Source organism: Scleropages formosus, chromosome 14 (genome assembly GCF_900964775.1).
Source record: "Scleropages formosus chromosome 14, fSclFor1.1, whole genome shotgun sequence".
In the NCBI taxonomy this organism is placed as follows: domain Eukaryota; kingdom Metazoa; phylum Chordata; class Actinopteri; order Osteoglossiformes; family Osteoglossidae; genus Scleropages; species Scleropages formosus.
In genome coordinates, this window is record NC_041819.1 from 11,974,964 (window position 1) to 11,990,438 (window position 15,475).

The 15,475-nt window shown below is 43.4% G+C and overlaps 1 protein-coding gene across 1 annotated transcript in view; it reads right to left on the reverse strand.

The window, feature by feature from the left end:
• LOC108919982 (transmembrane protein FAM155A-like) overlaps nucleotides 1–15,194 on the reverse strand; it is a 59,768-nt gene extending 44,574 nt beyond the window's left edge. Inside the window, exon 1 of the mRNA XM_029257779.1 lies at nucleotides 13,961–15,194. Within this exon, the coding sequence (XP_029113612.1) occupies nucleotides 13,961–14,695 (735 nt within the window). The 5' untranslated portion in view covers nucleotides 14,696–15,194. The remainder of the gene's footprint in view (nucleotides 1–13,960) is intronic.
• Nucleotides 15,195–15,475: the final 281 nt, after the last annotated feature.

Sequence of the window (15,475 nt, forward strand, 5' to 3'; positions counted from 1 at the left end):
AAGGAGGAAAACAAAGGTTGTCATGTAGGACAGACTGAGAGTTGCTCTGCTTCATCCAGGGCCCCTGTTGTTCAGTAACTAATGGAGACACCAAGGAGAGTTGAGGCAAAGCCCAGGATGACCGTGTCAGCGCTGGGGAGAAGACACAGGTGGCAGACAGAGGTAGCAGTGAAGCAACAGAGCAAATGAGAGCGAAAGGGCTCAGTGTGAAGCTTGCACACAGATTTAAGTCTGTGTGTCAGGATCCCAGCCTGGCTTAAACCAACTCTCAGACCATAGCAATTAAAATCATTTCTTTGCCAAATGCACAAGAGTAATCAACCTGCATCCAATAATGTCATCAATAACAGAATCTGGGTTTTGATTTCATAACCATATACAGTTACAAATCCTAGAAAAACATGTTAAAGATTGTTTTTTTTTTTTTTGCAGAATGAACAGGATTCGGTTAAGCTTGTACCAAAGTGGCCAGAGTGACCTCTACATTTAAATGAGATGTTTACAGAGTTACTATACGGATATACTGCAGTAAGGTGGATTCTGTGAATGAATTCTTTCATTTAAACTCTTTGCTATTACTCCCCACACGTTCTTACAAAGAAAGAGAAAGAAAAAGACAGGCAGACAGAGAGAGAGAGAGAGAGAGAGAGAGAGAGAGAAAGGCAAACCACTCTATAGCTAATTTTCTTTTACCTCAAATTGAGGTAAACCATTACTGGATAAATGCTTGAATCTGGTTGGTTAATGATGGCAGAGTGACAAACTGGGCAGTGGTGCTTCCTCACAGTGACTGTGCAGTTTAGGCACAGGTTCAAATCCAGTTCAGTCTCTGCGGAGTTTGCATGTTCTCTTTTGTCTGCGTGGGTTACCTCCAGGTGCTCTGGTTTCCCCCCATTGTCCAAAGACATGCATTTCAGGTTGACTTGTAACTCTAAACTGCCCTTGGTGCGTGAATGTGTGTGTGAAGTGACCCTGAAAATGGATGGGCCTCCCTTCCAGGGTGCACCTCTCCTAGACTAGCACCCAGTGATTCTGGGATAGGCTCCAAGCCACTGCAAGCAGGACAAGGACAAAAGGTAAATGAAAGTGAGAAAGTGATTGTTTGAGAGGGTGAATAACTGTAAAGTAGCACATTGTTCCAACAGATGTTTAAACGAAAAAGGGAATAACTTCACTAGATTTTGTATGACTGTTTTAAGTCATAAGCTGATGTAACACAACCTACGTCACTACCATTATTTTCACAACCCACTGGTGAGAGCCTGTTTGAAAAAGAATATATTTACAATGCCAAAGATGGACCGCATCTGGAAGGCTGGCATTCAGCTCTACAGGTAGACCTCAGAACAGACAATGTAGTTTTTCAGCAGAGCAAGCAAATGAAATATGGCCTCCTATTAAACAACGAAAAACAATAATTAAACCCACATTAGTACTGAAAACAAGCGTGATGGGGTTTCACGGACTGATCTATGGATCGAGTGAAGATGTATTACACTTCAGTGACGTGCTCAACAGCAATGGATGTCCATGCCTCTGGCATGCCTCACTGTAGCTGTTACATTTCCTATGCGATCTGACAAATAAATGACAGGCAGCATGCAAATGATGACTAACGTGGGCAGAGGGAAGAGATGGGAGAAAGGAAAATATACCCCCAGCTCACTCAAATGTCAGACTACTGGTAAGTCTGACTGACTGCCAGTAAAGGACTGTAAGCTGTCTAAAACAATTTGTGTCCTCCTGTCACATTCTGCTGAATTTTGTGAGTATGCCTGGGTTACTGGGGAGGAGCCAAATGCATACTCTTTAAATGTGGCTGTTTCTCAATCATACTTTCACTATTTTACACTTTTCTTAATAATTTCATCAGTTTTCCATCCTAGAGAGAAGGTACAGGCATTAATGAAAAAAACCCACATTTTTTCCAACGAATAAGTTATGAATACTGCTACTATGTGCAACAAGTATATGTGAGTGTTATTTTTCTGTTGGTACTGATTATGTTCTTATTGGTACTGATCAATGCCGAAAGAGCACATGCTTGGTATCATACATACAATATGATGCCCATTTTTTTAGGTACACCTGGAAAACATGCAGTTTGTCCACTGCAGTTAGTGAATAACATGGCTGTGACTCAGTGTGTAAAGCATGTATGTAGAGGTCTACAATAAACATTAATATTGAAAAAAAAAAAAGCGATATAAGTGACTTTCTACGTGGTATGGTTGTAAGTGCCAGGACGTGAAGAAGGGTGATAAACAAAGAAGATCCACCTGATTACTGATAGAGGTCAGAGAAGAATGGCCAGACGCAGAACCGGAGTGTGACTCAGCCCAGGAATTACATGCTGCAAACTGGCCCTTAGTACTTCCGGCTACTGAACAATGAAACACTAAACAGGACTCTTTACAAACTTTACAGTCGAAAATTTGTAAAAGTGCTGCAACAATAGTGGCTGACGGCGTAAAACCGGACTTCAAGAGTCCTCTTCTAGTTGGGGCAATGGCTGCGGGGTTGAATTTGCCTTGTCAACCGCTCACATGGTTTTCATAGCAAAAGAGAGAATGTGTATGTGTCAGCTACAGAGAATAGATACCATCAAGTCAGTTGATCAGCCCCAGAACCTTCAGTCCATTCATTCAAAACTCAGGTGGTCCACCGGCAAAAGTCCCGATTTTCCCAATGGCCATGCTGGCATTTGGCCAGAGTGATGTGCAAAAATAACAGCTCAGGGTGCAGAAAGGCAGGTCTGAAAGCAAAATTCATCAAACCTATAAGCAGATTGTCTACAGTAGCAGAAGACCGCACCAGGTTCTACTCCTGTCGGCTGAGAAAAATAAGAGGAGGCTACAGTGAGCATGTGATCACCAACACTGGACAACTGATCAGTGAAAAAAGTGTCATCTGCTGTGACAAACTGTTACATTTCTGTGGAGACATGCTGATGTTAGGGTCAGAATTTCATATAAACAATACATGGATCCATCCTGCCTGGCATTAATAGTATAGACTGGTTGAGGTGGTCTAACTGGCGTGTGGAATGTGTTCTCGACATACATTGAGTTTTTAAGTATCAGCAGCATTGAGTGACAGTCAAAGGGTACCAAAACTTGCTGCTCACCAGATGAAGGCCTTCTTGGCCGTTGTCACCTTTCCAAAAATCATACCTCCAGCAGGATAATATGCCATGTCACAAAGGACGCAGCATCTCAGGATAGTTCCACAAATATGACTACTTTTTGCTCATCAAACATTTTTGCAAATCGTCATGGTAACCCTTCCCACACTTGCAACACCCAAAACAAATAATTTACATAAGGCCACCCTTGTCAGATACTGCCAGCAGTGCCGTTTCCATTTTCTCACAAAGAAAGCACATTTAACCTTGACACGCTCAAATCTTTGTGCTCCAGTTGATAACTGATGTTTAAATGTTGCTAAACTGCAGTCCTATGTAGAAACTTGATTGACTAATTAGTTTTTTTTTTCATAAATGCAGCTCTCATGACACAAAAGACTTACATAAACAGCATTTCATTCGAAATCTATAAAACATTTTTCCCACATTGTGTGTCGAAAGCTGTAGATTAACAAAGATGTGATGATTGTTGCAAGAGTACATCCTCTGAACTGCTTGCCCCATACGGGGTCGCGAGGAGCCGGAGCCCAACCCGGCAACACAGGGCGCAAGGCTAGAGGGGACACACCCAGGACGGGATGCCAGTCTGTCACAAGGCACCCCAAGCGGGACTTGAACCCCAGACCCACCGGAGAGTAGGACGAGGTCCAACCCACTGCACCACTGCACCCCCTGTTGTTGTAAAAGTAGTACTGTAATATATTTTGAGAGTATAACTCTCGCCCTTTTCAAACAGAAAACTATTCTGTATCCTGTACTGATGACAAAATACATGACAGCAATAGAAGTGGACCACTGTATAAGAGCCATTTCAGGACTTGAGACACACTGCACTCCATCTCCCTCACTCATTCATCTTCCTCACTTCTTCATCTCCCTCACTCATCCATCTCCATTCCTTACCGACCTCACTTCTTCATCCCCCTCATTCACCTCCATTCTTCATCTCCCTCACTCATGCATCTCCATTCTTCATCTCTCTCACTCATTCATCTCCATTCTTCATTGCCCTCACTTCTTCATCACTCTCACTCATTCACCTCCATTCTTCATCTCACTCATTCATCTCCCTCACTCATTCATCTCCATCCTTCATCTCCCTCACTCATTCTTCTCCATTCTTCATCTCCCTCACTCTGTCTCTACCAACTGTTTCTCTCAGCTGCACAAACCTACTGAAACATCAAAATCTCAGGATCATGTATTTTTTCCCCTTTAAATTAGGCAGTAAAGCTTAAAGGAAGTGAACTGTGAAGACAGAGCTGCTAATGTGGCAATTCAAATTCAGACAAACCAAAAATACTTCTCTCATAGAGCTCTCATCCTGACACTTCTCTCCTACCCTTTAGCCACCTGACACATGCTGATGTTGTGAAGTTTTGATATATTCAAAATGTATTTTGTTATTTGGCCTGTTAATCAAGAACCAAAATGAGACGTTGAACCAAACACACACACACACATTTTCAGAACCGCTTGTCCCATACGGGGTCACGGAGCCTACCCGGCAACATAGGGCGTAAGGCCGGAGGAGGAGGGGACACACCCAGGACGGGACGCCAGTCCGTCACAAGGCACCCCAAGCAGGACTCGAACCCCAGACCCACCGGAGAAAAGGACCCGGTCCAACCCACTGCGCCACTGCGCCACCGCGCCCCCCTTGAACCAAACATCAAAAGCCAACAAATGAAATCTTGAATTTAAAAAGGGAATAAAATAAGAGTTCAAAAGCAATTAGTTATTATACATTAAGTCTGGAAAAGGACATTAACCATAATCTTCTCTGCAGCACAGACTAGTCTAGACATGCTTACAAATCCATAATATTTGTACTGTTTAGTCACATAAATCAGCTGAGACCCAGAAGCAATTATCATCTTGCAATGTCTCTTACTTGAGAAGTCCTGAAGGAAATCACTTTAAACGCAATGGAGACACAGGGCCAGAGGAGTGGTTTCATAAAACTAACAAAAATTCTCATTCTCCAGCAGATACAAGCAAAGGAGAGAAAAAAGAAAAAGAGAAGAAAAAGATCTGAATTCCTCCAGCTTTTTGCACAGACGCAACGTGAAGAGTGTGAAGCTGCTTGTGGCATTCCCATTCCGAGGTGAGAAGATGAAGCGCTGACTGTCAAATGTGATTCAAAGCGTGTGAATTTCAGCAAACAGCTGTGTCTGTGTGCTCACGCATGTGCATGCGTTAAACCCTCTGTAAGGTAAATTACTCTTACATTGCCTGAAAGGACAAAGACTTCACTTCTGTACGAGATGCCTGTAGATACAGCGTTTCTCTGAGTCAGTTTGCAGGTTGGGAGATAAACGTGGTTCTGCCTTGCTTGGTACACCTTTTTCCACACCACAGCCCGCATTTGCCCCTCTCTGCAGTTTCAGCACTACCCTCAGAGCTTTGAGTCATTAGCAAGCTATCTGCCATTATCTTACCGTTGACAATGGTACTCAGGCACACTGACAAGTGACCATTTGTCATTAACGCACCAGAAAAGTACACTGAGACCATCTCTAAAGTTGGGACAAGAGTGCGGTCTTATAGAAGAAGTATATATGGTATGGTATAAAACAAATCCATGAATGGTTCACTTTATTGGATGAGGAGATAAATGGCGTTATAGGATTGCGGTTAATAGTAATTAAATATCAGCCCAGGCAGCTTTTAAAAGAAAGTGCAGCGGAAATGCCAGCTGCTGAAGAAAGATGTAAATGAATATGTAAATTATTTCACTCTGCGAAAGTGCTTTCTCCTCTGGGGGCTCCAGAATGGGAGCAGGAAGAAAACTTGAGCAGCGCATATTAAAAGGAAGAATACAAAATTTACTTTCTGCCGAACAACGCGGCAGAGCGCAACAAGCAGCTGTGATGGCAAACAAATATGATACGCATTACCAAGAAAACAACGCCACACATCCTCTATAATCAGCCTGTTTTTCCTATAGCTGCACACCCAGTTCAAAGTAACTCAGACACTTTCAGACAGTCATTGATTTGTTTGTTTTTGTTATGCAAGGAACTTGGTTATATAACAGTGTTTGTTTGGCTGACTGATGATCTTGCCTAGAGTGACATAAAATGGGGTATAGAAATGTGTTACACCTCCAGGGATTAAAACGCAGAGCAGCATTTCAGTTGAGTGAACTCACGGCGCCATATTGCTGTTCAGGCCAATGTGTTTTTCCTTTTTTCAGCACACCTGAAGATGGGAACCCTAACTTTGGGGTGTCAATAATCACAGGCGAGCAGAACTGGGCGACAAGTCAATGCGATGACTGTTCAGCTCATAAGTGTCAGTGTTACACACATTCCCGAGCATTAGGAACAGCTCTTAATTTTTTACCGACCATTCTTTCACCAGTCAAAATCGTTCCGACATCCCACAATTTAAAGAATAGTTTAGAAATCAGAACGACTTTTACAGACGTGTATACAGTATATACATTCATAGTACACATATATAATAGATATAATACATATTCAAGTGTGTGTATGTGTGTATGTATATTTTTTTCTCCTCTCTCTGTTATCTGTCCCCAGTGTTCAGCAGAATTTAAGCACAGCATGTCTCTCTGTTCCCTCCTACTTGTGGTTGAAGGCGGCTCTGGCTGTTCAACAGTCACAGGCACACGATAGCACAGCGCGTCCTTAATCCCATCCTGCGTTGTAATCCGTCTGTCGGGTGGAAACAACGAAAGTGGCGGCGCACTGTCGACAGGGGAAGTGCTTCCTCGCCGGCCCGCCCCCCGTGAGAAGGCAATGCCGTCACCATGGTCTCTTGCCCCTGTATGTGTGCAGGGAAAATCAACAACGATCTAATTGAATTTGCCTGTGTGCCAGACAGGACAGGAGGCTGAACGTGCACAAGGCCTGCCAGGGAACAGAGACTCACATCAAGGCATGGGATGATAATGCAGCCATGAGACAGTAATCGGAGTCTCTTCCGGAGTATTTATGTTAAAGCACGGAGGAACTTCACTGAAAAGCATTATAGAGCCATAAATACAGAATTCAATCTACATTTATGTATTTTATTTGTCATTTACTTTTATTTACGCCCACTGTCTCTCACTTTTAGACAAATAGAATGCTTATATTGTAACAGGATCATTTAGTAGAATCATCATCACATTCATGAGCGTCAGTGTGTGTGCCTGTGTGTTTCCTTTTATGTTTTACACTTCCCACCACGTCAGTTTAATTTCTGATGTTATATTGGGAATTTTGGCCAGTTGAAAATTGTATAGGGACTGAGTTTTCTGATATGAGGGAGAACAGAACCTTTGTTTTTCTATTCTTTAGAAAGTTGGCCTACTGATGAACACCTTCATCGGGACAGACATGACCACAGGTCTGGATTGGCCTTAAAATTGGGCAGGAAGTAAATGTGAAAAAGGTCACTTGAATGCAGTGTACCACAGGTATATATTATGACTCTGCTATGCAGTTATAGAAACACAGTGTGTGGTGACTGGAACTTTTCATAATTTTTTTAATCAATATGAACAAAATAAAGAGCATTATGAGAAAATCAGCCATGATTCTAACTGACCCAATTTAAAAATTGAAAAACTGAGAATCCTACTGTAAAGGATACAGTATATAGGAACTACTCAAGGTGACAATGTCATCTATCATAGTTGCTCATTTTAAAGATATAAATATAAACATCTAGGCATCTGCATGATTTCGCGTGTTGCCCTGTGATTCTGCATGTTCATATTACTTACCCTTCTATATTTAGTCCGTATATCCCATTACTGAGCTTTGTGTGCTTGTACCGCCTACTCTCATCCACCTGGCTTATGCCCATACTGGAATTAATTTGCCTAAAAATTGATCTGACTGTCGGTCATGGATGGTATCAGTGCAATCACCTCCTCTGTCGAGTCAATCATCAATTCCGTTTCCCGATTTAAGTCTTGAAATGAGAGGCAATCGAGCTCATTGCCAAAGACCACCAGACATTTTGGACACCTCTTCATCAAAATTGTGAATGGCAGCGGATGTGTTCCAGTCGCTTCCCCCACATTTTTTCCCGCACGCTTTGTTTGGGCCCATCATGTGTTTGGTTTGCCTTTTAGCTATGGTAAGTCTGCCAGCCAGGGACCATATGAGACCCAAAGAGGAGCCAGGAAACACTACAGTCTTGACTCAAGCATGGGACCGTGGGAGGGAGGCCACTTTGTGCCCTTAGGCAGGTATCCCAGTAACAAAAAAGAAAACATACTGCAGACATAATGTGTTCTGTGCACCGTACCGAGTGACAAATATCATTAGTTCATCCTGTTTTAACTGACTATTAAGCAATCTTGCTGAGCATTGTCTCAAGCAGTGCACAGTGATTCCAATGACCCGGAAATCCACATAGCCAGTGTGAATTCTGGGTATCACTTACTGGTTTTCTTACTGTGCAACAACAATGTGCATTAGACAATCTTTAAGACTATTCAAAAAATAATTATCAGAAGTGCCCATTTCCACCTTTCAGAAAATCTGGACTGCAAGACAGCTTCTCAAATGATTTTCCTGAACCACTTCTCCCCAGATACACACAAAAAAATCACAACTACGGGGTAGGTTGAAATCATTGTTGAATTGGAATGTTCCGTATGTTTGGAAAGATTGCCAGACATTTCATTCATTCAACATCAGTAACCACTTGTCCAGCGCAAGGTCATAATTGTCCAGAGCCTGCCCAAGAAACATGGAGTGTGTCTCGGCACACCCTGGACAAGACACCAGTCTGTCACAAGGCAATCACTCACACTCATTCGGTCACACATGCACATAAAGAACATCTCAGAGTCAGAAATTCATCTGAAATGCATGTTTCTGACCTGTAAATGGAAACTGAGGTACCTAAAGGAATCCCATGTGAACATGTGGAAACTCCACATAGACTGATCCAGATCTGAATCCATGTTCAGTGAATGTCTCATGTTTGTGAGCCATCAGCACTGCAAAAATGTTTTAGATTTAGTTTAATAGCAAAGCCATGGAACAGAGAATGAAAATTAATTGTTAATATATTAATTTATTAATTAAAAAAATGGCCGAGTAGCAATCACTACTGCTTGTATTAAGTATTACTGAGGATACATATCCCCTAGTAATATCCAGCTTCTGTGTCATTAATGTCTATCAATGGCAGAGAGAAAAGTGCACTTCGGACCAGTCAGATGACTCAAAGCAACAACTTTGAATGCAAGTCTGCAATATCTGGGGCAGAGAATAGCAGACTCATAACACCAGGCTGAAGGGTCCAGCCCTTGTCCTTATTTATGAAACAGTAATAGTGTCACCATGAAGGGGACTGGGAGAACTAGTGTTAGAGTATTATCATGTCTGAAAGCCACAATATATTACATATGTTATGTCTCATTACATCTCAATAGAACTGTAAATGACCATACCCTAAAATATTTTTACAATACTGTATATATTTAATTAAGATACTGTACGTCAATGCATTTGATGAGTGTAAACCGAAAGAGGCTTCTATGCAACTGTATCGCAACACATCTGAATGCCACTGTCTTGACACAACTCCCTAGAAACACATTTAATAAAAGTCTTGGTTGCTTTCTTGCATTGTTCTGTATTATAGTAATAAAAAAAAGAATTCTGAGAGAGGCACAGGATAGAAGAAAAAACAAAACATTTGGATTGTAGACAGATAATGTAACAATCGAGGAGCAGAAACTGTTACAGTGTCAGGATGGTGAAAAATGGATCCATTTTACAGGGGTTTGTCTTATAACATTTTATTTCCAGCAAAATCCTGTGGCCTTGGGTCTCACTAGCCACATGTACATATAAAACACCAGAAAGGGTTGGCTTTTAGCCTCAAGCCCTTTTTGTTCACAGTATCCACTCTGCAATATCAGCATCAGTCTATTTTGTTGTTACTGAACTGAGGTCACAGATACAAAAGAAAACAAAATAAGGAAAATAACTTGTTTCTCAGCTACAATTTTAATTTTTTTGTGTGTGAAATTACTATATGGTGCTTAAGTCCATATTTGGAATTCACAGCATATAAACCAGCTCCAAATTTAAAAAACTAAATGTCAAACTTGAATATCTGATTATGCAATAGTCGTAACAGACAAGGACAGAAATCAAAAACCTTGCATGAAGGTAATTTTTTGCATAATAAAAGTTTAAAACGTATGTAATAATTTCTAAATCTAAAACACGACAAGTGAGACGCACGTCGCTTTGGATAAAAGTGTCCTCTAAATGAATAAATGTAAATGTAAGAGCATGTTAGATCAGTAAGAATGTAAGATCTATTCAACATATTAATCCATCCATCCATCCATTCATCCACTTTTTATCACTAACTCCTGGTCTAATACAGAGTTGCAGCTGTTCAAAACCTACTCTGGAATGAAAGGGAGTAGTACAGCATGTACATGTTGCCAGTCCACCTTTGGATTATTGGAGGAAACTGAAACATCAGGGAAAACACTCAAACTATGCTCAGAGTCAGATTTGAACCCCCTGAAAATCATAGCTCAGGAAGCATGAGCCACCAGCACTACCCTCTTTACCACTGTGCCAGTCATGTCAAAAAATGAACTGAATTTTAAAAAAAAAAATCAATAAAATGCTTCCTAGACATCTTGCTAGAAAAGTAGTTAAAAATCAAAATATAATCAAAAGGTCAGACCACAGGGACATATATCACTTTGCTTTAGCCCTGTGTTTGTGTTGGGTTTAGAGAGATAATGTGTCCCTTCAAAAATATCTGTCAATCATTTTCATTTATTTATTTATATTTCTTCATTAGAGGGGTGTGGTGGCGCAGCAGGTTTGGCCAGGGCCTCCTCTGGGGTGGGTCTGGGGTTCAAGTCCTGCTGGGGGTGCCTTACAGCAGACTGGTGTCCCATCAGGGATGTGTCCCCTCAGCCTTGTGCCCTGTGTTGCTGGGTTAGGCTCTGGCTTGAGGTGACCCTCCTTGGTGTGTGTGTGTGTGTGTGTGTGTGTGTGTGTGTTTCTTCATTTAGCTGATATGTTTCACCAGTGACTTATAATGGTAACCTATTTTCTATGATTTTTCCCATTTTTACCTTTTATACTGGAGCAAGTAAAAAAAAGGGTAAGTACCTTGCTCAAGATTATTACAGCAGGAGAAGGAATTGAAACCTCTGAGCCCAGAGATGCTGTCTCTAACACTGCACTTGCTGCTCCACTGCATGGTAACACCCTACAGTTCTCAACTGAAACTTAGACCTATTTTTCAGTATTTAAGGTGTTAAGTGCCTTTACTTAACATACATCTTAAATACCTTAAGAAATATACAGCAAAACAGCAGCACACTTAACACAGTCAGAGTCAATCGTTTTTTAAGAAGGTTTGTGTCAATACAAATACAGTTACTGGCAACAAATGATTCGTTTATAATTTATTCACATAATGTGATGAAAGAGCAAGAGGAAGAGATGTGGGAAAGCAGCAGGCCGGTTGCACAGAGACACTACAGAGAGAGCCCAGTCTGGCACAAAGGCACACAAGATTCTCATTTGTTAATAAGGTGTGGGACCACACTGCTTAAAAGGTGACATACAGGCTACCTGAGCAGTGGGGACTCAGCGTGCAACTGGTCCTCTAAAAACCAAATTAAAGATCATATAATGTTCCCCTTTTCTAAGAGCTAAACACATGGGTGTGCTCCCATCAGTTAACTGCATGAAAAAGGTATTCCTGCCTTGTTATTTGTCATCATTATCGTCTCCAAGAATAGTTGTGCCTGTAGGCTACTGTAAGCAGTTCTCAGTGTGTTGAAGACAAAAGTTACTTAACTTTTTTGGCATGTTTGGATGAGAGACGGATTTACTGAGATGGTAATGAACAGCTTTTGTGTGGCACAATATATATTAAGTAGTACTATAATGAGCATTATATTGGCACAGTGGTGCAGTGAGCAGCCGTGATGCCTCGTAGGTCCCGGATTGTGAATTTGACTCTGGCCCTAGCTAAGTCTGCGGAGTTAAAAGTCTTCCCAGTGTTTGCATGGGTTTCCTTCAGGTTCCTCAGGTCCACCACAGTCTAGCCCCTGATGGTTTAGGTAAACTGGTCAGTCTAAATTGCACTCTGTGGATCTAAATTGCCTCATGTGAGTAGCCTTCAGTGGACTGGCTATAGAGTAGTGCAACTGTTTTCGCACAAGCGGTTCCTGGGACCGACTGACACTGACTGACTGATTACCTGGCAGGAATGGATGGATGGATGGATGGATGGATGGATGGATGGATGGAAGGATGGATGGATGGATGGATGGATGGATGGATATTTTAATCACGCATTCATTCTTTTTGCGACTGAAAATCAAAAGCAAGTATTTTTCGAGACTTGCGCGTGTCAGCAGCCATGTTTTGTTTGAAATAAAGCGCGTGCGCGGGGAAGGGGAGCGCTCATGAGCTGCGGACCCTGCGTACGTGTGTGTGGGGGGGGGTCTCATTTCAGCACCGCGGACAGCGCCGAGTTTTCACACAACGCGATGCGGGGAGGCTCTCTCCCTCTCTCTCTCTCTCTCTCTCTCTCTCTCTGTGTCTCTCATCCACTACACACAAACAAACACACACGGGTAAAATGTGTCACAACTAACCACCATCATTGCCGAGGTAACATATCACAGTTTTGCTTTTATTGAAACGAGACGAGTGTGAAGCAGCGCACATTGACATTGTTTACAGCCAAACGTCTGTCCGGTGCTTCAGGAAGACGGAAATATGTAACTCCGCTGCATCGTCAATAATCCAACATTTGGTGAACGTGGAAAAGTAGGTCGCAAAGAGCCACTGTCATTTGCAAAGCCACGTTTCCCCATTAATTTAAACCCACTTTGACGGACACAAATAGAGTATCTGTCAATGACATTTTCACACCCTGCCATTGTCACTGGTAGTAAGAGCGCTCAGCTGTTCGAAATGACTAGTAGAAACACACGCATAACCGCAATAATGATAACTAAGATCTCGAAGACGGTCATCACGATCATTACTATGGTGTCGTTGATTGAAGCACGTTATCATTCCGAAGATGAATTAGCACAGAGCTGCGCAGAACACCTTGAAGAGCCAGGGAAACACCTGAAGGAGTTATTACACCGCATGGGCTGCTGAGGGGACAGAGGCCGAGGAATGTTCGTACTAGAGTATAATAATGTATTACCCTGCTATTAGCCTAGGACGTGGACGGAGGCACGCAATTTCAGCCGTTTTAAAGCCCTACTTGGTAGATTCTGCACTTCAGTCGAAACAGAGAAGATCAGCTAAAACCCGCTCTGATGAAAACGGACACATCATGTCACCAAAATAACCGGGTGTCATCTGTTGAATACGAAAAGCCTTGGCTTGGTCCATCTACGTATGACACACAGAGACACAGCGTAGCGCTCACACAGGAACACTCTCACTCATGCGTCAAACCCATAACGTCTCCATTGGTTATAAATAAGGAGGAATGTGTATGAATAGGAGCTGCAGTAATACAATAATAACAAGAGAGGAGCGTGTTTTGCGCAGATTTCCACTGTACGCACACCACGAGCGTACCCATATAATCCACGAACCCCTGGAGTTGCTAGATAAACTCCATGCCCGTGGGCGCGGGACGACAAAGTACAGGCAAATTCAGGGAAAAGCGAAAATCACGAGTTCTCTGCCAAATGATTGCGCGTTTTGCAAATAACCTTGGTTGGTACGGTTTAGTATCGGCATCCTTACGCCTGCCTGCTTGGCACGTAATCGGAGCATTGAAGCACGAGCGTGGAGAAAAAAAGCAGCACTGTCGCCCTACCTTGCATTCGTCCATGCATGTTCTCACGGAATATACATCCGTTACGTATTTCTGAACCATGACCTCGAAGTCTTCGTATTGCTCCTGAGCACGCCGGTCAGAGCGCTGGTACGCCTGGACGCACCGGCTGCATCCCAGCACATCACCATCCGCGACCATGTCAAGGCTGCAGTTGAGACTGTCCGCGCTCGACAACCCGTAGAACAAATCCAAAAGAGAGTAGGTGTTACAAAAAGAAAGGTACAAATCGCTTAAATTGAAATCTACCCCCTGCGCGCTGGAGAGGCCCTTGCACAGAGTCTCGGCGTCGCCAAAAGTGAAGCAGTTCTTTGATAAACTGTCGGGGTGACAAGTTCCCTGTGTCCACAGAGCCTCCGTGGAGCCCCTTACAAGAAGAACGCTTTCGTTTCTTCTCAGGCTGCTGCTGCTGCTGCTGCTGCTGCCGCCACTGCTGCTGCTGGCTGGGGAATGGAGGCTGGCTGCTGGGTGGATGTGACTCGCTGCCGGCTGCTCGCCCGCGTCCCTCGGTGACAGCTCGTCCGGCTTCAGCTTCGCCTCGGCGCACAACCACAAGTGGTCAGAGAGCAGAACCGTGAGGAAGAGCAGCGACGCCAGGGACAGTCGCCATTTCTGGGCCCTCTCCGGATCGGCGAACGGCTTCTCGTTCACTCGGGCTGCGAACCAGACTCTTAAAGCGTCATCTTCTTCCCGACACATCCAAGCACCTCTGGTCATATTTTGGAAAAGCGCAGCACTGGCCGACTCCACCGTGAGGGCTCCTTTGCCACAATATTCATTGACTTTGGGATTGTCTCCTCTTATTCCCTCCTATTAATAAAGGCTGTGGTTCCAAGTGCTCCTCCTGTCCCGTCCTCACCCGTCGATTGCGCGCTATTTCCGACCAGCTGGTGCGTAAAAAGAGATCGAGCCCCGCATTGTCACATCGCCGTCCTCCATGGCTCTCCGGAGGAAAACCCAGCTCCCTGTGACAGCATGCCTCCTCTCTGCTCTCCTTCCTCCTGAGCGGAGCTGCCTGGCTTCTGCCTTCTCCCTCTCCGTTCACCACCACCAGCTGTGGTCTGCCTCCTGCCTCCTGCCTCCACCCTCTGCTTCCCGGCTCTATGTTGCGAGAAAACAAGGTGCTGCGGTTGCGGCGAGGTGTTTCTCCTTCGCGTATTTGGGCAGAACGCCTTGAATCCGCTCTTGGACAACAATAGTCATCTTGGTCCTGTGTTAAGTTGCCGCCATGTTCGCCTTGAAACACTTTTTTTTTTTTTTTTTTTTTTTTTTTTGGTCGTGGTGCTGGGTCATTTGCGTCATCTCCAGCGCTGAGGACGCTCCATCCTGGCACAGCTGCAACATCTGCTCACCATTGATACACACTGATACACATGAACAGAGCCATCTGCATACACAGTCTATCCCATAACGCGTCCCTTTGACATGTGCAAAAAAGAAAAAAAAAAAAAAATGCTACTAACCGCACAGATGAAAAGTAGCCCTGTACGCTTAACT